This window comes from Melanotaenia boesemani, chromosome 18 (genome assembly GCF_017639745.1).
Source record: "Melanotaenia boesemani isolate fMelBoe1 chromosome 18, fMelBoe1.pri, whole genome shotgun sequence".
NCBI lineage: Eukaryota > Metazoa > Chordata > Actinopteri > Atheriniformes > Melanotaeniidae > Melanotaenia > Melanotaenia boesemani.
Window position 1 is genome coordinate 15,599,734 of NC_055699.1, and position 22,966 is coordinate 15,622,699.

Genomic DNA, 22,966 nt, shown 5'->3' on the forward strand with positions numbered 1-22,966 from the left:
GGCTTAGACTGCACAGAGTCTGTATAATTGATTCACTTTTTTCAATCATTTTGAAACCTGGTCCTAAAGTGAATAAATGAGGGTTGTCAAAATCTACTATGCAACAATATTTTATTTAATCCTTTGATCAAATATAAAAGTCCACACCTTTTTTTCTATTTCATTAATGAAACATATAAAAATGCCACAGTGCATGTGGTTTGTCCCCATTAAAAAAGAAGAAGAAGAAAAAAGCAAGACTATACATTGATGGTTACCTTTACTTTAGTTTTATCAAAGAGCAGGACAAGACCCAGCAAGAATACATTGTTTGTGGCAAGAGCTCGCTAATGAAAACATAAAGCCTGCATGAGCACAAGGTGGGTGGGGGCCCACGTTTTTTTTGTAGTTGCACGTAATGGGTCCTTCAAGGACAACAGGTTAGGAACCTCTGCTCTAAAGTAATGCCACTATAGCTAGTAAGAGGGGAATTGACTGATTTGAGTGTTTTGTTAAGGGAAAGCAGGCACAGTGGAACATGCTGCACCTGCAACCAAAACCGTTGTTATGCCTTTCTACTGCAGAATTGGCATGCTGTTATAAAAAGCTGAGATTGGGTCATGTGAACAGCATCACAGTAAGGTTTCCTATTGCCATTATAGTGTGATATTTGACTGAAAAGTGGAGTGTGGTATTATACATGACACAAACCCATGAGGTGAAAACAGCACCAGTTGAGCTACTGCACTCTGGTTAGACACACTTCTCATTAGCTGCTCTAGTCAAAATGTCAATTTTTAGTTCAGTCTCTGTATGTGGATATAATAAAATTGTTATTTCCACTTCGGTTTTAATGTTAACCAACTGGGCAGATGATCCAAAAACATTTTCTGTTATTTTGACCCTCGTAATATTACCTTTTGAATCATGGAGCAACACTTTGATTGAGGTCCTTCAGTCACAGATACTCATGTTCCCATGAGTTTTTGTAGTATGATCATATTTTTATTATATAAGTTGGATCCATGAAAGAGCACTGATGTTAACGTGACAAACTCTGTTTTGACCCTGAACTTAGACAACAAACACCACTCTGTGGGAGCTGCCACTGGTTCACTAAACAATGATGAGACATAAACAAACATTTAATGTACTGCTGGAATCAACAAAATCAATCCTAATCTGTCAGTCAACTGCTGCTGCAATGGCAATTACCCAACCAAACACAAAAAATATCAACAGCGATTAGAGGCTGAAACCATACAGTACATTGGCAACACATTTGCACATCTAACAAACATATTTAAAGAAAACCAAAGCAAAGGATTTTTAATCTACCTACAACCATTTAGAAAGGGGAAGCCTTGCAAATCAGTAACTACTGCATACCATTGAAGTATGTTGAAGTTTTACTATATCCAAAATCCTCTCTTCCCTTATTATTGGCTTTGTTTTACAACAAAACAACTGGTTTTGCAGATATAGTCCTTTAAAAACCTCCTCAGCGCAGAAGAGACCTCACACTATTTGCACATTATTTGAGTGATAGAAGGCAAATGGTGTACTTTAATCAAAGTTATTCAGAAGTTAAATATGTGAAACATGGAGTGCCTCAAGGAAGTTGTCTTGGGCCACTCCTGTACACAATTTTCACTAATAATCTTCCTTTAGTTTTAAAAAAGTCACGTATTTTAATGTATGCTGATGACTACAAAATATTTAGCTGAAACAACAATTGGTGACTTGAATAAAAAACCTTGATAAGGGATTAAAGTTGGTTGTAGATAGTAATGAACTTATTTTGAGTGTGTCTAAAACAACCAGTATAGTAATTGGAACAAACTATTCTTTCTATTTAAAACCAAAGCTTGATCTCAGAATAAAAAACATGTTAATAAAGCAGGTAGAAGAAGTTAAACTCTTAGGAGTCATCATTGAAAATACATTATCGTGGGACAAATACAAACAGAGAATAGTAACTAAAATGGGAAACACATTATTAGTAATTAAGAGAGGTGCAAAATATCTGACACAACAATCAATCAAACATGTAATCCAAGCTTTGGTTCTGTCTCATCTGGATTATTGCTCAATAGTTTGGTCTACTACTACCTTGTATAAGGAAATTGCAATTGATCCAGAACACAGCAGCACTGATAGCTCTTTTGTGTGGGTTTAGAGCAAATGTCAGTAAAATAAATTAATGTCTTTTTTGGTTTGAAGTGAAAAGTAGATTTCTGTATATGTTGATGGTTTTAATTAGGACTGTTATAACAACAAAGACCCCATTTGTTTTCTACAGAAAAATAGTCTTTTAGTAAAAATACACGTAATTATTTTACAAGGCATGCTGCTGGAGGTTGTTTTACCTTGTCAAAATCTAAAACTACATCAATAAACGTACAATAATTTATAGAGCAATGCAAGAATGGAATTCTCTCCCAAAACATTATAAAACAAAACTATATATGGTTTTAAAAAGACACTAAGAGAGCATTACTTGAGAGGAAATTTTGGAAATAAGTGTGTAATGAACTTATGGGCATTTTATTTTATTTTAGTTTAGTTTTTCTTTCATATTTTAAGTTAAATTAATATATTAATATATTAATATAGTTGTAGTTGGAGCCTGCCAAAAGATGTGTGTCTGTGTTTAAGTTATTTAAATTGTGTCCCCTGTCAATGTTTTATTTGTAGTAGATGTACAGTATGATGTGTTATGTATTTGCTGTGTTATGTGTATTTTGATGAGTAGTGTGACAGTGTATTGTTGTATTGTCACCATGTAAATTGTGCAGACCCCAGGAAGAATAGCTGCTGCTATGCAAAAGCTAATGGGGATCTTAAATAAACAAACAAACACTGCATCCAGTCACGTCTCATATCCTGATAGACTGACAGGAAAGGAAGAGGGCATTATGGCTGACAGATCAATAAAGTGAATCTCTGCTGTCTGATTAAGAATTAAATTTGGTGCCTATCACTCAGCCTTGATTTATTACTTTTTGTCCTTGTTTTTTTCTGGATTTTTTCTGGAGTTTGGAATGTAGTGATGGAGAGGTGTTGCATGAATAGTAATATGACTTCACCTCTGCTGTCCTGCACACTCAACCCTCCCTCTGACAGATCATCCTCTCTGATCTCCTGCCATCGTGAGCTCTCTGCAGTCTGAAAGAAGATTTTGGCACTGCTGGATTTCTTATTTTTTGTAAACCTAAGTCAGCTCAAGGGCTTCTGTAATAAAAGTTAGTGTTTTTCCAAACTACATTATTTCTAAGCTGAAAACTGGATTTCATATATATATATATATATATATATAAATAGATTGTTATTTAATTTGCATTAAGGTGCATATTGACATGAAATACTCTCATTGTGATTCATCATGGCAACTTTTTTCTATGCACTAGCAAATGTTAAGTGAAATTGGCATATTTATATTAGCTTTATGATCAAAGATTAGTTGATCATTGAAATCCTGTATGATGTTTCACAATTTTCCAGAGCACAAAGAGGACTGTGATCCAGCCGAGTTGTGTCAGAATGAGGTCAGTTTATGCTGAACACAGAAACTGGCACATGTGGCTCATCTAAATGTACAATGACAGTAGTAATTTCTCAATAGAGTGCTACTACAAACACTAAAAATTTAGGAGCATCTTGGAAGTGCTGATGTCACCTGAGGCTGTTGAAACAAGCAACAGAAAGCAGGTGATGCTCATGTTCTTCATGTTCTATTTGTTAGCTTCCCAGATTTCAAACACAGTGGAGAAACAGACCAGTCAGTGCCATGTGGGTTTTTTGAGACCTCCAGACACTTAAACATCGTTCCGTCGGGGTTGAGCTTGACACAATACAATCTGTTGATTGGTCAAAAGGATCATCACTTCTTGTGTGACTCGGCATTAAGAACAAAGCAGTAACAACCCCATTTTTAAATATACCATGGATTTTATTGTTCTTTAAAGCCACATCAGGAAGAAATAACACAAACTGATCGACATCCGCCATTCTCCTCTTTTTTGTGTGTGTCATGTGCTTTTTTTGTTAAAATTCAAAGAAGACGTCACATCACTTTCTGTTGGTTTCTAGTTGGTTTGCTGCCTACTTGGTAAGGATACAGTTGGCTGTGGAAATGTGACAGAGATCAGGTTTTACCAAACCAAATTGCATTAAACAGGCCTATATTGATCTGGACCCGTTGGTGGAAACAGGGTTATGAAAGCAATTTGCACTCTACAAGTCCAAATTTCTGAAAAAAATTTGATCACATTATGTGACTGGTAAAACTGTGGCTGCTTAAATTACCTTCTTTCCAAGTTGCCTGGTGTTAATCAGTTGTCTTTGAAGCACATGCATGCTGAGAAGTATAATACACCTCTCATTTGTGGACTTAATGTTCTGGAGATGGTGCCAGTCTGAGCAAATAACAATTAGTTGAGTATGCTAACATTAGTGTGCCATTTCTACTGTGCTGCAGGAGTTGTAGACTTCAGATGGTGTGTGCGCACACACACACACCCTTTTTGTGCCGTACCTCAATGCTGCATTTCAATGTCTGTGCCCTGCTCCAGGTTTCTGTCTCAGTGCACCTCTGCTCCCATTTTTCAGCACTTTAAATGAGGCTTAGTCTGTGCTTCGGTGCATAGCTAATTGCACTCCATTCACCTTGTTTAGTCAGAATTTCCCACTTAAACAAGCAGTATTATTTGATCTCCTCTTAGTTGGTGGCATAGCTTCCTGTTTGCAAGTCTCTTTTCCTCTACAGCCAGCTCGGATAAAGCAGTTTGGGATATTTAGCCAAGAAATAAGTTTTTCAAGTTGTAATTAACCTTTATTGTATTCATAAATCTTTCTTGATGTCATATTTGTTAAATTGAAAATGGAAATAAATCAGGTAGGAAGTTTTTAAATGGAATTGTAAACTCTCCCTTTTTAGGGATTTGTGCCTTCACTTGATGTGTACATGCATTGCTGTATGTTCATTAGTAATTGTTGCTGTAGTCTTAATTAAAGCACCATAATTTAAGAAAAACTCTGAAACAGCTGGTTATCCAGAGGAAACCCTCTCAGTTGGAAGACAATGGGAATCCCTCTGTCCCACCATCTCTCTCTGTCTCTGTGCCTGTTGGGCTGTTTGTTCAGTAACAGCAGAGGAACTCCGGTGATGCCGTCTCATTCAAAAGGGATCAAAGCAGCCATTCATGTCAGAGTTGCCGTTGGGGAAGATATCAAAGCAGCTAAAACACACACACACATATATCCATATAGATAGTTGACATACATGCAAACCAAAAGTGATGCACCGTGTACACATTTGGCATAAGTGCACACACCAGCGTAAGGATGCACAAACAGACTTGAACATGACTGCATTGCTCCAACTTTGTCGGGCCTTATGGTTATTTTTACATCAATGCTTGGGAGGCCATTGAGGCAAGAATACATTTTTGTGCCAAATCGTCAACAGAATGTGATTCTCTGTGTGTTGTACATGGGTGTGTTGTGATTTGATGTTCAGATCATCTGAAGATGCCCAAAATGCAAATAAAAATAGAAAGCTATGTCGTTTTAACTAGCATTTGTAAGTGAAGGACAGTCTGTGTTTACTGACAATGGTTTACAAAGGAATGTCGGAGTCCAAATAATATTCAGCTAGAGGACTGAAATTTCAGCATTAGTTATCAGCTTTGTTCCTTCCAATGAAATTTTTCTGCATTTTTATTTACCTTTTGCACCAAAAATCAATAACACATTTGAACATTCTGATTGCAGTTGTATATTGGGTTTCAATCATTTGCAAATAGTTAGTCTTATTTTATTTTTATTTGACACAATTTCCCCAACTTTTTAGATACAGGGTTCTAAATATGAATTATGGATGCCTTCTCAGTATACATTCATGGGTGCATTTGAAATGAATAAATGTCCTCCCTGGTTCTCTCTCATTCTGTATCTCAGTGCTCTTGTCTCTGAGGCATTGAATCCTATTCACTCATCCTCAGCTGAGATCATTTGTCATGCCACCAAGCAGCCGCAGGATTCACATCTCCACACTCTGTTTCTGTTTACTTCAACACTTTCTGAAACATGCACATCTTGGGGAAAATTGGTTTCAGCAAACAGTTTTTTCCTCCAGCCGGCATGAGCAAGTTTGATATCCCCCGAACCTGCCTTCTTTCTCCTTCACTCAGCCTTCCACTGATGCTCTCTCCCTGTCAAAGACAAGCACTGATGCAATTGTTGCCAGTGCATTTAACACATTTCTGCAGAAAAACACAAATCTGTCTATAAGCAAACAGACTGGTAAACACATCTACCTCCTGTCAGAGAGGCAGGAATGTCACACATGTTGGACAGGGTACAGGGTAAGACACCATCAACACACAGAAATCAACAAATATATAGACAGATGAAGACACAGAAGGACAAAAGAAAGATGTATATAGAAAATAAAATGCAGAGCATTATATGCAAACTTCTCATGCCCAGTAATCTCTTTTCTTCCTGCTTCCAAAAAGCACAACACAAACACACATCTAAATACAGCCCCTCATCTTGCTATTGCTGTATTTTGTTTTATTGTTTTATGGCATGAAGGTATACAGGAGAATTAATGAGGGTGCACAAAACAAGCGTTAATATTTATTTATCTCACCATGACACCCCCCCCCCCCCCCCCCCCAAAAAAAAGAACTTACAATACTTAAGTGCCACTGTTGTTAAAATACCTGTCATTACATTAAGCTTCAATTAAGTTTCTTTTACACATTCACTTGATGTTTTCATCTAGTAAAAAATGAGAAGTAGCATGCGTAAATATTAATCAAGAAGAATACATTTATTTTTTAATCAGTGGATTGATTATTCTGTTTTGTCGTTACATACTTTTATATCTACAAGAACAGTCTTATCATGCACCAGTTGGAATGTGCATCAAGATTGTCTTTCACTGGAAAAGAGCTATTGATATTTTATTTAATGTATTGCATTTTTATGTATAAAGAATAAATAATATGATCAAAATTGTAAAGCAGAAGTGTAACTCAACCACTTTTTTAAAAAGATCTTTTATCTTGTGGATCTAGCGGTATAACAAGAAAACACTGCTTTATGTTCAAATTAAGCAGCATCACTGCTTCTTAATTATAATTTTTAAAATATGTGAATAGAAGCTTTGAATATTCCTCTAAGTTTAAGATTATTTTTGATAATACTTGTTTTAGCAACTTGGCTAACATGCTATTTCATGTCAGTAGGCAGCATTTAATTAGTATTTCTCACTCTACTATTCTACTGTATTAAAAAAAGCAGAAATATGTATGAAGAAAAATATATTTATTTGTCATTTAGTTTAATTACAATACAGTAAGTATGAGCTAAAAATGCAGTAAAGTGGAGAGAAACACAGAACCGGTAACTTTAGCAATATTAGCTGCTTTATGTTAGCACCAAACACAGATAATCTTCTATTTTGAGTGAATGTTTCAATTGATGCTAATTTATATACGGGATCTAGATGCAGGGAATAAATTTAGATACCTATTTGTAGAGCATTTTGTGTGATTTTTTTAGTCTGATGGTGGAGGCTGCATTAGCAAGAAGAAAAATAAGGACATACTGCTAAAAGTTGGACAGGGTGCTCAGTTCAAATGAGACCTGAATGCTTGTTTTCTTGCTGGATTATTGAAAGAAAGCTTTGCATTCCTCTGTGAATTGAGCCTTTTCATACAGCTGGGGCTTGTCTGGCTTTGGTCCTCCAACATTGCCGATCAAGTCTGTGTGACTGACGTCTGTGTTCATCAATGTGTGATTGTATAAAGAAAGGACTGCGTAAACAAAACACGTACAAGAAGCATTATATCACTATGTGTAATGAAAGGAAGAATGTAAAGCACTTCAAAACCTACACAAGGTTAAACAGAAGTTACATAAGTGCAGACCATTTACCAAATTAAACCAAGACCTTTTAACAAAAAGATAGATAGATAGATAGATAGATAGATAGATAGATAGATAGATAGATAGATAGATAGATAGATAGATAGATAGATGTCCTTATTCAAATAAAAAAAAATTACACAAATTAATCACAGTGTAAAGAAAAAAATAACCGTTGCTATAGAATCCGAAAAGGAGCAGGACAAAGTAAAAAACAAGAAATATATGGAAATGTAATTTCTGATGTGTGCAATTAATATAAAGGGAACGATGAATGGAAATCATATATTCATACAGTTAGAACATAAGTTTGTACAACTTTATTATTATCCCTCTGCACAGAGGAGATTGAAGAGAGATCTTCTGGTCAATATATTCAAATAGTCACTTAAATGATATGTGGAGCATGTAGGCAAATAGATTCAAATTTGCTGATATAAAATCTCACATAATGCGATGCTAAATAAAGAAACAGTTAAGTATACCTGCAAGCCAAACCTTTGGCCACAACAACTAAAATGAATGAATATTAAGTAATGCAATTGGTTATGTGGGATGTGCCATATATGTTGTTTTGTTTATGTTCTTTTAGTTTCATTTTTTTTATTGGGGTATGTTTCAATTTTGGGATAATAGAGAAACAGACGGGAAATTAATTGAAAGAGGGGGATACTATGCAAAGAAAAGCAAAGCATTGGACATATGATGTAGGATATTTGGTGTTCATCAAGCTGCAATAATAGAACGTAGGCCAACTGTACGTATGTCTTGTACAATGTACAAAAGATAGCAAAATAAACTAGACAATGTAGCACATCTGATTCCAGTAAAACATCTATTCCAGTAAAAGGTGAGTCTCCTGCCTGCAATGCATAGCAGCTGTATGTCCATTTATACATTGACCTCTACAGTCCTGTTCAGTATTGGAGAGTATCACCTTGATGCCTACACTGATTGCTCCCAGAGGTCACCGATAATGATCAAAACAAACGCTGCAAAGAGGTGGAGAGAGAAGGTGTATATGTGTACACCACCACTTCAAATTACTTGGTGTGACAACATCACTATGAATAATGCAGACTCCCCTGTCCTAGCTTAAGTACAGTGTACATCTGCATGTGCACACTGACATGAAAAAGGAAAGTCAAAGGTTCTTGTGAATGGTATTAACAGGAACAATATGGAGGTTTAGTATGTTGCACCCTGGTCGTCCAGCTTGACTGTGAACTTGTTTTCATCATGTAAACACATGAGCTTTTTGCACTCATCTGTCAGCATGTACTGAATGTTGCTTATTGCTCAGCTTTTTCTTTTTTTTTTTTTGCCCTGGAATGTTTTTGCTTCAGGCTCATTGATGCTGATGCGGGATGTTTTATCCTAATGAGGCTTACATGCTAATTAAAAGCCTTGATAAAATATGTAGATTACTTTCTTGCAGTCTAGCCTTTTGAGTGAAGTTGCTTCAAATTTAGCCTTCTCATGCTCCCCCAAGAGCGCCATTGTGATCAGTAAGTCATACAGGGTACAGTTGACTGTCACAGGAGCCATCGGTTGATAAATGGCACCATATATCACCTAGATGGCATCTATCTCCACATGCAATCTGTTATTCTCTCTGCTCCACACCACCACCCTTCTTCAATATACAATCCCTATCATATAATCACCAGCCTGTTTTACTGTAGCCAACTGAGCATGGACTCACTGTTACTATAAAGTCTGACTGGCTTCATTTGCATGAACAAAATCCTTTTGAATACTTCAGTTTTTCTAACTTAAGTGTCTTCTTTACGTTTTTCTCAGTATCAGTTTGGTAATCTGCAGCTGGGTGTTAAACAGTTCGATACTGTGATCCCTTCACTGTCATCTGATGGGAAATGAAGACAGATGAGACTAACAAGAACAACAAAAGTGAAAGAGGAAAGGGATGCAAAAGACCCTCAGCGGCTATTAATGTAATTTCAGTTCAGAGTAAAAACACTTCTGCTGGTGAGCCATTCCCCCCTTAGCTCTTCCATCTGTCTCTGTCACCACAAAATCAGTGATGGTACAGAGGAAAAAAACAAAACACTGTTAAATAGAGAGGATGGATGAGTAAGAGAGTGGAGGTAAATGTGTGTGTGTGTCTGCATATTGTGTGGGATTTTCTTTTTTTTTTTCTTCTTTTTGTTTATGATATGCATGCTGAACATCAAAGAGTCATCATCATCTGTCTCCCACGCCCTGTCTGCCAGACTGAGCCGGTCAGAGTGTTATTTGTCCCATCCTGGCGTGTGTGTGTCATAGCCGAGATCAAAGTATAGTCACATTTATCATTTAATACAACAAATGTAAATTGTAGACATTCTCTGAACTTGTTTTTGTAATTTCCAGATGAGACATTAATTTTCACAGCAGGGTGATGGCACACCACAAGTATAATAACCATTTATTTCAAAGCTAAAATGAATTCTCTGTATTCTCTTTGGTTTTGTCTTTTGCCCACAATACAGATGGCAACTTTGACCTGCAAGTCTGCTGAAAGAGTAAACATATTCCTTCATTTATTACATTTGCTTCAATTAAGGACTGATTCAACTGTTAATTCTCCCTTTACCTGTTTTTGACACATAAAGCCCACATGGTGGGCTTTATACTTATACATTCAAGTAACACATAGTGACAACTGAGAAGTGCACAATCCAGATGAATGACAATAATTCTCAACAAAAATAAATACATGCCTAGCATAGGCAAAAGAACAGACCATTCAGAAAGGAAACAGTATGGGTCAAAATAGAGATCAACAGATAAAAAGCTGAAGTTATGAACCCCCAAGGTTCAATCCAAAACAGAACAGAGAATTAACAAATCATGTTTTCTGGCTCATCTTCTTGACTAGTAGGACCCAAATTTGAATATTTTTTGTGGGAGAATCACAATACCGAATTTCCTGTAGGTGTTAACAGAAGACCAAGTTAGTCAAAATTCAAAACACTCTCAAGATAAGCCTTTTGTGGAGCAAAAGGAAGAGCCAGAGTGTGTACCAAGTACAACAAGGTGGATATAGTTTAGTTATCTTTGTTTTTAACATTGGTATTACCACAAATGCCACACAAATGCCCACTGTATGTTTCGAACTGCATGCACCACCAGTCTTTATGGTTGCTCATTTGTAAAAGGTTGAGCTTAGTCATCTCTTCTCTCTGAAATCTCTCCCGAGTTCTTGTTTTTGTTCTTTCTGGTTGAATTATTCTAAAATCTTAGTAAAAAGTTCCTTCTTAACATTTTGTCTAAAAATCATCTTCATTTGCACTCTGGAGAGAATGCACATATTTCAATTATTATTATGGAATGATAATATCATTTTAATAGTGTGCAAATTCATAAAAGATGTATACATATATATTTTATTGCTTTTATTTTAAAACTAAGACACTATTAATTTTGTCCCACATTACCCAAACTTGGCTTTAAGCCTAGTAAAATAAAATATCTTGTATTTGTCTTCTCTTGAGGACTTTGCAAGATTCCATCTGCCTTATAAGGTAGTCATCAAAATGCTCTTCAACCTGTTTTTAGCCAAAATGTCCCAAATCTAATTTTTAACAAGAAACAAACGTGTTGTTTGCTTGTTGAAAAGCTCAAGTTTTTGTCCACAAAAAACATTAGTTTCATTGTCTGACTGCTTGTCTCCTACATTTATGATTTAAATGTCAAATGTCAAAGTCCCTTCTGGCTACTGCTTTGTTATGGCTACTTTAACAGCAAAGTCTTGCTTGTACAATCCTTTGCTTTTCTTAATTTTAAGTATCTTTAAATATATATTTGTAATCTGTGTGAATCAAAGAAAAAGTAGTAGTAGTGCAAAACTTTAGTGCATGTACATTTTTTTAAATTCATTTTAAATCAGGTAAAAAGGAAAAAGCATAGAAAAAAGCAATCAGGTGAGCAGCAAACATTCAGTAAAGCAGAAGAAGTTTCAAGGGGAGTCTGCTGTTCCAGAGCAGATTTTTGGTTCTTGGTTAATGTTGTATAACTAACTTAGCTGGGAACTGCTTCCAAGATGAGGACATCCAGAGACTTTTATAGGAAGTGGTTCATTAATTGGTTTCTTAATATGTGGGTTTGTAATGTCATTACAAACTTTATTGGTCTGTTTTTTGGCTGCTTTTGTCCTAATGAATTGTGCTTGAGACTGGAGAATGTGGCCTTCAAATCTAACGACACTGGAATCCTTCCAGTAGGAACTAATGTTGTATAATGGAGACACACACTGGCACAGACGGAGCACAGCTGAATGTAAAAAGAGTCGCTTTGTTGTGGGCTATAAAAATCTCTTAGAGAAAAACAGTGGTCTTCCTAGCGAGCTCTGTTTACAGTGATCAAAAATGATTAAAAACAGTGAAACAAGCTGGATTTTAAGAAGGATGTGCAACTCTGGGTCCTCAGATTTGAGTCTCTTTAGTCTTCCACAGGCATCGGTCTGCACTAAGAACTGTATGCTGCCTCTTTGGTGTATAGAACAAGCTTTGATTATGTAGCAAGGACAATGCATACTGAAAGCATTTTAATCTGGAGAGGGTGTGATGGACATTTTTTTTTAACCAGGAAGCAAAGCAAACCTTTAAACTTGCATCACAGGCCATTACTTTTTCCAGATCACCACAAATGTCAAACCTTGACATCTGGATCTGATCTGTGACCTTTTATGAAATGCTGGTTTTCTCTTCAGTGAAAAGAAAACTTTGCTGCAGCTTCCTGTCTTATCAGGCACAAACATACGTGATCCAAAACCCCTTACAAGAACAACTGAAGCCAAATCTCCTTTTCTTGCTTTACTTACTTTTCACTTGAAGATTGATGCCCAGGGATTATATAGGGTGGGGGTCTGCTTTGAAAAAAAGGCTTCTAAAAATAAACCACAATGCCTGGCATCCATGATGCCAATAAAGGCAATGACCTTTTGTCTTAGCACGCTCATTGTGCTTGTCTTTCTTGTTTTGTCCATATTTGCCTCCCCCTTCATCTTACTCTGGCCTCCTTTTCCTCTCAGCTGCTCCATTCTTCAGCTCTAAAGTGATGTGTTTAGGTGTAGATGTGAAGCTGATTCCCTCTGATCTCTAGCTGACTGTTAGTGATGACCCTTGAGTATACTGGACCCTGGCATCTTTAGTATTCTGTTTCCTGTTTGTCCTTTCTCCAAGTGATTCGTGTGCAATGTCTGACGTTGAAATCAAATTAACAACCTTCATCCACAGCCTCCCTGGGAATCTCCAATGACCACTTTTACATTTTACAGCATGCAAATGTACAGCTGACATTAGTATTCAACACAAAGGCGGTCAATATTTTGCAAAAAATGTCTCACTTCTATTTACATTTAGTACTTGCTGATAGATGCTTTGGAGATTCAGGGAACTGATGCTCTGATTAAAGTGTAATCTCAATGTAAACTTAGCTACATTTAAGTATCACTTCATCCCTGGAAGCTGATGAAAAGTAGAGAAAAAAAAACTATATCTTGCTTTTCGTTGCATAATCTCAAAAATCCTTTTATTTCAGTGGATTTTCATTTCCTGGCTGAGGCGTTTGATGGTATTAAGAGGATAAAACTGGGGTTCCCACTCTAACAATAGCCTAAAAAATCTTTTAAGATGACCCCAGTGATGCAACGTCACTGAGCTTTTAGAATTATTGGGAGCTGTGTTGTTTTTACACACACATCTTTTGTCAAATTTATGTAGACCTTTGCCTCATTCAGCTGTTCTGGATCCTGGTCCACTTCAAATGCTTAGTTAAGGACAATAAACTTCAGTTTTTAACCGGGTGGAAAGAGACTTGAATGGCAGAAAAGCATAAGCATAATTCGTTAAATTTCTCATCTTTTTTGCTGCTGCAGAGGTCTGCTTCTCATCATGCTTCCTTTTAAAATCCCATGTGGTGCTGTGTCTGTGCAGAACGGGGAAGTTGAGAAGAGATTATCTCACTTTCCATAATGCTTTACATTCATGATGAAATATATGTAAATGTGCTGCATCCTTATTTCAAGTCTTAAAGTGCCCTAAATCTTATATATTTTTAACAAACCTCCGTTCTGAAATGACCCACATAAGCAACCGAAGGACAACAAATGATGTGACATCTGGCCAGCTGTTATGAGATCCAGACTGTAGTCCAAACTGTAAATTTGCCTCATGTGGATTACTCCCTTTGATGCTTTTGTTTAAATTTAGGAATCTCCCCAAATGTTAATCATATTCTATTCCATGTGGAGTGTTATACAGTAAAAACAGCACAATTTAAACCGTAGAACTTTGTTCATCCACTGAATATGTGTAAAGCATATTCCTTTATTACTTAGTGAAGCAGCCTTGCTGTACATGATGTAGTTTATGGATTTATTATATTTTCAAGCAGTGTAGAAATTGAACAGGGTAAAATCTGGATATTTACTTTCATTTGAATTCAAGTTTCATGACTTGCCTTGTAGAATGCAATCTCAAGGAGTCACAGATCAGTGTCCGCCTTATAATGGTCCCAAGCCCGGATAAATGCACAGAGTTGTGTCAGGAAGGGCATTCCACGTACATCTCTGTTAAACCAGTTCATTGAGATGATTTAGCGTGGCAACATTCGATAGAGAAAAACAAAAGAAGAAGACTTACCTTGTAGACTTGGAACAGAGAAAAGCTTTAAAACAGGGCAAAAGTAAGATGAAAACAAATTGCTGTATTACACAATAAGAAAAAAAAAAACTACACTTAAAAAAATTTCCATGAATCTTGTCTTCTGATGTGTAATAAAGTAAGTGTGACCTTACACTGTGTTAGATGTCAAACGTTTGGTTTGTCCCATATTTCAAACCTTAACACAGCAGGAACAATGGTCCCGAGAACAAAGCTGTTTTCTGGAATGGCTTCCCTAACCAGAAAAGAAGTCTCACATTATTAATACATAAACCACAGAATGCCTTTGAATTAATGGTCTCACATTAATATCCTCATCTGGTGTTGGGCTGCTGCAGTGAAGTCTGTTACAACTTAGTGACTAAAATCAGTTGTTCATATATTCAGGCTCACAGTAGCCAAGCCCACTGCTTGCAATGGGAACGTGTGGTCTGAAGCTTGCTATATTTTTTTTAGGTGCTTCTTTGAGAAATGGTTTCTTGAATGATCTGATTTAGTATAGCTGTACAGATGGAGGGGAGGTGCAGGGTAACCTTTTTGTGTGTGATTAGGCTATTTGCCAAAGACAGAGAAAGAATGTGTCTTAAAGGCTGCAGGGAGGTGTGAGGGTTAGAAACCAGTTCCACATAGCAAGAAGGTTCATTGGTTGAACCTCAGCTGAGGCCTCTCTGTGTAGTGTGCATGTTCTCCTTGTGTGTGGGTGGGTTCTTTTTGGGTACTCTGGCTCCAGTGTGCTGTGGCATGGTCACTAAAACTGTAGACACTGGCTTGTGTTGAGGGATAAGCTGTTGACTCTATTGATGGTTATTGCCTTGAATTAAATAAATTTGAGTTCTGTCTAATTATAAGATAATTTTCTTGCCCTGCTCAAACTGAGTCAGCCCTGTTCTGGCTTTCCCAATATGATTTAGTTTTGCCATTGCTAGCTTTGGCCTGTAATTTAGCTGATCTTGTTTCACAACCATAGGTTTCCTAACGTTTTATATTGGGACATAATGCTGAACATTTTCTGTATGAGTCCTATGGGAGCTTTCTATTGCATTTCAAAAGTTGCACACCATTCCCTACATCATCCACACAAAAAATAGTAGATTTTAGCAATATTCATTTGAGATCTTTTCAGTGTCAGCACATTAAAAAGCCCATTTTAAAAAATTAGATTAATGCTGTTAATAATGCTTGACTAGTTCCAATCGCATAATCCCACTGAACTATAACTAAACCGACTCCTGGAAGCAGAAGCACCATTGCTTAGACACACACAGGAATGGCCATTTCTAAATAACATATTTAAAATGACATAACTGATTTTAGCTGACTATATAAAAGGCTAACTAAAAAAAGCTAGCCACACACTTTAGTTTATGAGGGAGGTCTCATAAAAGAGTGGGTGTCTTGAAAGTGTATATTTGTGTTAATGTGGCTATTAGAAATCTAACCACCCATGAGATTAGGCCACTGATTATGTTATTGATCAATTTGCACTAATCTCTAGTTAAATTAGCCATTAGGTTTGAAAACTAACTCCCTTTATGTGCAGGTATACCTACAAATCAATTACTTAAACAAGTCACTTGGTGAGTGTGTGTGAAGGGACTAAATACTGTGGTAAACTCTGTGTCTAGAATGCAGTGCGTCATGGATCTGTGAACTGACAGACTCCAAGCTGACACTCTAATAATGTAAAAATGTGTCACAAAAAGAGTTCAACTTTTTGAACAACTCTGTTTCCATTTTAGTTCTCATTCATTATCTGACATAATCAGCATCGGCACAGCACAAGTAGCAGAATTACACCTGCAGCAGGACAGCATGTGAGTGTTGGTTATTCACTTTGATTCTTCTATCCATTCTCTGTCTGAGAGCACTTTGTCCCAGTATAACTCATTTCCAGTCATCTGTGCTGCACTCTGGGCTCTCCCAGATACTGCCACATTCATCTGTTAGACCGTGGATGATGAAGGCCTAAAGAGAGTTGGGTGATAAAGAATGGGACAGATATCAAGAAGACAGACAAAGAAGGAGGAAGAGAGTAAAGATGACAGCTTTGGGTCTTTAAAGGAAGAGCTATAGGAGGAAGGGAAGACAGAGTAAATTGCCTGACTGCTGCCGGGAGCTTAGCTGCTCTTAAATTTAGACTTTTAAGGACACTGGTTCATGAACGTAGAAGGATACCTTGCTGTGAACCTCCCTCAGCTGTCCATGTTACATGCTCTAGTGAAGCAGAAGCTAAATTGCATATGCTTAAGCTGTTACAGAAGATATTTTTCTGTCTGGTTGAGGTGCTCTGCTCATTTAGTGACCCTCTGCTCTTCATGGGTGACTCTGCCAATAATAAATAATATGTAAAACAGTAGCAGATGCTCAGTGTTTTCTAAAAACCATGCACATATGGTTAGATACTGTAAGGGCACATAGCCTCTCTCAAAGGGCTTGTTTCAGACTTGCTGACAGTTTAAATGAGGAGTGTTTATTGTGTTATTTTGGTTGCTATTTGATCATGTGTAGTTCTAGTTTTCATTAAAAAAATGATGATGTTTCAGAGTGTTATTAATGAGAAGGCATATGTGCAAGAAAATATGTTTTATTCACATTTTTTGCACTTGTTTTGACGTGGCAAAGATTTTGATTAAAGAACATAAATAATCATTTAGTTTTAGTTTTTCTCTCGATGTTCCAGCAGAAATTGTACAATATTAATCTCCCTTCCATTTGTTTTGTTGTGTGTTGTTGTGTTTTGTCTGTAGCTGAGGACACATTTGGGTTGTGGTTTACATACATTTTAGTATTTGTCTATCAGATTAGGCACTGCTAGTAGATAAACAATAAGAAGAGAGACCAAAACGTATTGCCTCAAGATGGGAATTTTAAAAAAAGTGACTGGAAATGCCATTTCCATATGACCAGTTTCTTTTCTTTTGCATTTAAACCACCAGTAGCAGTTGTACACCGTGTTTAGCAACTTGTTGTCATTTCATAGTTTTAACATTGTGTTTTATTGTAATGGAAATCCAGCTGCTTTTATGTTTTTGTCTGCAGTTCCTGGTAAATGCTAATGGATAAAAAAGTTCTAGCCTATCATCAAATAGCACACCTGTCAGAGAAGGTTCACAGTTTTATGCTGCAGCGAATATTGACTTGTCTGACAGGCAGCTTATTTTCTTCTTATGTGGACATAAAATTGTGCTCTTTCTAAAATTCTTGTTACTCTTCTTTCTAAGTCATCGCTGAGTGTGAGTAAGAGAAACCTGAAAGCTTAGACAGGTACTTCTACTAAACATTTATCACATTTCCAGTGTGTGCCTTTAATCTTTTGCATGGTTGATATGTTTTTACTCAATATAATTGCAGCAATTATTTGAAAAGACTGTTGAGTATTTTCTTGTCAATAAAAGAATTAAATACATTTTTTCATAGTACTATAAAGATCTATAAGATGGAAAAATGGGAACAACAAAAAGCCTTCAGCAATTCAAACCTGGAAGTGTCTGAGATGTCTCACAGTGTGGAGTGGATTCTTGCTACTTACTTGCAGAGGTCTAATTAAAACATCATGGAAACTAAACAAATTGTTAGCTGATAATTTCGATCAAATTTTCTGTAAATGCAAAGCTGGAAAATATTTACCACTAGAATACCACCAGCATTTGTGACTATTGCCACATTTAGGTGGATGTCTGACAAAATCTGATCAGATCATCTGTCCTGAGGATTGAATTCAAAAGCCAAACCTTATTTTCCAGCAGTATGTCTTCAGATTTCTACAGACGTTTATTCACCAATTTGCAAAAGTTTCTAAACTTAAAATACATTTTTACATCACTTCTTTTTGCCTTATTTTTTTCCATTCTTTATGTTTGAAGAAAGTTTTTTTTCTTCTTTCTTTATCCCCGATGCAATGATGATGAAGTTGATATCAAGAAAGAAATATTGTACAGGACGTAAAAATCCATCAAGCTTGTCACTCAGTAAGACACAACTGTAGGTCTTTAACCTCCCAAACTTGAGGCTCTTTGATCTAACCCTTGAGCTGAAAACAGTCTAGTCTCATTTTCCTTTATCATCACAAGCAGTCCCTCACACAGAAACATTTTCAGAGAAGAATATGGTTTGTTTGATGTTCTGTTAAAGTCAACTTCCAGCCTGCTTTCTTCTCTCTTTGCTCCCACGTCTCTACATTAACTTCAACAGAGGCTGAACCAATTCATTACAAGGCCCAGAAAGTCAATTATGGTAATAGTTTCCTTATAGCTTGGGGGCTTAAAAACTCAGCAAATCAGCTACTTTTCATTGCACTTATTTTACATACTTATATATATTTTATTTAGACCTCATTTTGATTTCTAAAACGGTCCTCTGAAGTATTGAGGGTAAAGGGGCTTTAGATAGAAGGAAGGAGAGAGCAAGAGTGAAGTGATGATGGATGAAGGGTAAACGTGGTATCAGGGGAACATCCACAGGAATCCCACTTACTTATTCATGCAGCAGCTGAGCATCAGGGAATCTCCCAGTCTCATTATGAAATGAGTGTTTGCAGAAGCTCATGGAACAGTGGAGCTCTTGCTTAAAAGTCTCTGCTTATCCACTCCTCTCTCCTCCTCTCCTCATCTCTTTTTTAGATCAGATCACTCAAGGGATGCAATGTCAAGCTTCATTCACTGAGATGCCTCTCCCACTGTCCTAAATCCTTTTTTTTCCATAAAGACTAAGCCTCCCTTTACACTGTTTGTGATGTTAGCATGGCAGGAACTTCATGCCTGTTCTGAAGTTTGCATTTACTTCATCAGTTTACTTGCTGACAAACCAATGAATCAAAGCACTACTTGGCTGCAAAGCTAATCTACAGTGGAAGATGAATCATATATGCATGCTAAGAAAGAACATGCATGTAAGTGCATCCTTTTTCAAATTTAGTAATTGTCTTATTGTCTCTGAACATAGCAGGCTAAGACACAAACTATGTAAGAATTTTAAAATGACAATCTTTTTAATGACTCTCCATGATAGATTACAAAATAGGTGAGACTTTCATTTAGTGTCTAACTGATTATATTTCTGACCTTTTGCCTGAGACGTCCGCCTTTAGTTTTGGCCTTTTACAAACCCTCTTTCCAAAAAATGGTTGGCTCAGCAAGTTGAAAAAGTATATAGTTTGATGTTTTAATTTATGCTTATTTTAAATTTGAGCATCTCATTTATAAGAAGTTGTGGAGGGACGGAAAAGTTGTGTAATCTTGAATTCATAATTTAATCTTCAGGCCTTCAGGCAACACTGTAATAAAAGCAAATGATTCTGAAATGGAAATCAGTGCATAGACTTTTAGAAAGAGCTTGTGAACGACTATAAGTTAACACGGTTTGATCAGTTTTTTATGCAAGTGGAAAAATCTGTGCTTCGCTCTGATGGATCCAAATTTGACATACTCCTAATAGAAATGAAGAGTTAAAGAGGAAAGGGACCTTCCAGCTTGTCACTGACACTCAAATTCACCATTATAACTCTGGTGTAATTATAAAGGCCCACTTTTATTACAATTTTTACAATGTTTTATTTTTTTATGAAATAAAAAGAAGCTTGTGTCATTGTTATATGTATGTACCAATGTATGTTTTACGGTTGCCTCTGGCCCAGGTCGTCATTGTAAATGAGAACTGTTAAAATGTTTAAAAAAGAAAGAAAGTTATTCCAGTCAACTTGCAATGAAATAAAAGTTATTGAGCAACTGAATTCTTACACTAAGCAAGAATGGGAAAACATTTAGCGCAAGTGATCTTCACCAATTATTTTAAATCTGTTGGCTAACATAATAATTAAAAATGACTTTAACGGTTTAAACATTTGATGATTTCCCTGTGCAGGAATATATCCTGGTAAATGTAGTGTTTAACCTAATTGCAGCCTTTGTATTCTGTTTTTATTTATGCTGTGCAGGATAGTAGTATGCATAGAATACATGTTTACTTACATCTTTAGGATTAGCATGGAAAAACTGGATTGGCAGGAAATGTGTAAAAGGCAGCCAGAAAAAAGTTCAGATGATTTTTTGAAGTAAACATTTAAAGCCTGGTATACACATAACGATGATCAGGCTGTTGTTGTCCCGATTTTGCTCCTTCCCGACCAAGGACGGCAAACACCCGATTATCTTGAGTCTTATAGAATTTTCCTATAAAATTATCATTTGGTCTGAGGTGTGTTGAGTGAATTTGTCCCCATAATCAGCTCCAAAATGGGTCGTGGTTGACAATCGGAAGTATTAGGCATGTTGAATATTTACGACCAAAAATTGTCACGTGTGTGGAAAGCCGGCGACTCCTGAATTGTGACTGTGTGGATTGTGACGTGGAACAGAATGTAGGCAATCAGAGAGCGAGCTGACTGGGGAACAACGAAGGATATAAAGTCCTTTTTCACGCTGTGTCCGTCCGTCTGTTTTTTTTAATTTCATCGTTTTGTTTTTTTTTTTTTTTTATATCATCAGATTAAAAAATCCTCATGCGTGTACCAGGCCTAAATTGGCTTTTGTTACAACTGATTGTAATTTCAGCCAAAAACATGACATGGAAAAAAAAAAACTAGAATTGCAACATCTTGTGTCTAATAGCAAACTTACGGCTGACTGATGAGAGCTGAAATAAGATTTAAAGACGTACATAGAAACAGATTAATAACAGAAAGAGATTTGGTTTAGCAAACAGTTATATTATATCTTCACTTGTACTGTTCCACCTTATAGATGCAGCCTAATTTGAAAATAAATTAGGATTCTGGCCAGATAACACCTCCACCTTACCCTTCATGCCTTCTCCTTTTCTTCCGTAGCTTTCGGTTCAAAGGTTGTCCCATTTTGCACCAGCTCATTTCAGAATGGAGGTATTTGTATTTCAGCCTCGTACAAACCACCTCAACGCTGCTTTGCTTTTCACATTCATTCCTTTGCGTTCTTTCCTGGGACCAGATGATAAATAAAAGGATGTCCACTACCATTAAAGTGACTGGGTTGACCCGTGGCATGAAATTAAAGCGCTAAGCCCATTGAGCAGCACAGCTGATATAGAGGCTGAGGATAATAAATCCAGAAGAGAGAAGAGTGGAAGGAGGGAGGAGGGATAAATGTGGCAGCTCATTCAGCCTCAGGGGCACTTAGTATCCCTTTATTAGCATGGCTATTTTCACCCCCTCCTTCCACAGCCTGTCTACTCGTTGAGAAGAAGCATCAATATACACACACTTTGCCGTATACTGTACTGTGTGTCTTTTACTTTCTCCTTGCTGTTTCATGGTCAGGGAAATCGAGACATTGACATCCTGCACGTGTGTCCCAAGATATTTTTATTCTAACTGAAGGCAATTCTAAAAAGCTGTGTATATGTATTGGCTGTTCTCAGACTCTGATTTGGTTTTGGTCGGAGGATAATCAGAGGATGTTATTAAGGTTTATTAGGTGCAGTGGCCCGTACTGTGTAAATACTTTCATGTCATGCACAAAATGTTCTGACACACTCAAATAAAACTCATTAAAACAAATACTGGGTTTGTTTGAGTGGTTTTGTTTCCTCAAACCGTAAATCAGCTTTCATTTGGACCCACTAATGTATGTGACAGCAGCTGCCAAAGCCAAAGAAGAGCAGAAGGGACAGCGAGATTAAACACGGAATTGGCGGAATTTCATGCAATCCAATGCAACGCTCCCGCAAAAGGGGAGCACTTTTTTTTTTCTAGTGCTTTTCATAACCGCCTTGTTATGAATTTATTACTGATTATGTAATCATGTGCTCTCTGCCAGGGTCTGCCCGGTTGGCATTCAAGTGCCCACCCAAAGCCCATGCACCAAGAAAAGCCTGGAAAAAGGCTGTAGTCTTGCATCTGAAATCCAAACACAGTCCCCACAGTCAAATGCGCAGCTTTCATATCTTTGCAGAGAGACACCAGTAAATCCCTTCAAAAAGCCAATGAAAGTATATAACATCACAGTCCTGTCCTGTCTGCCTCTCTGTTCTCCAACAAAGGTCTATAAGCTCTTGTGGAATACTCTAATATTTACAAGACACTCAACTTGTATGAATGTAATGTCTCTGGCTTAAATTCAAAGTTATAATCCTGGTGTAATTATAATACAATCAGATTCCTGCCAGTTTCACTGCCATCTGTGCTTTTTGACTTAATGTCATATTGTTTGTTTTTCTCCCTCTTTTTTGTCTGCAGGATTTATCGGACGCAGTCTCTTGAATGGTATTATAACAATGTGAAGAGCCGCTTCAAGAGGTTCGGCAGCGCCAAGGTTTTGAAGACTCTGTACAGAAAGCACATTATTGAGAGAGGCGGGTTCTCTGATCTTCCAGGTGATGTGCTCTGATCAGACTTGCATGTTGCCATG

The 22,966-nt window shown here is 36.9% G+C and overlaps 1 protein-coding gene across 6 annotated transcripts in view; it reads left to right on the forward strand.

Moving 5' to 3' along the window:
* The window catches only part of myripb (myosin VIIA and Rab interacting protein b), a 125,099-nt gene that overhangs the window by 66,421 nt on the left and 35,712 nt on the right, over window positions 1-22,966 (forward strand). For all 6 annotated transcript variants that reach the window (XM_041968628.1, XM_041968629.1, XM_041968630.1 and 3 more), the window contains exon 4: window positions 22,795-22,931. In XM_041968628.1, the coding sequence (XP_041824562.1) occupies window positions 22,795-22,931 (137 nt within the window). The remainder of the gene's footprint in view (window positions 1-22,794; window positions 22,932-22,966) is intronic.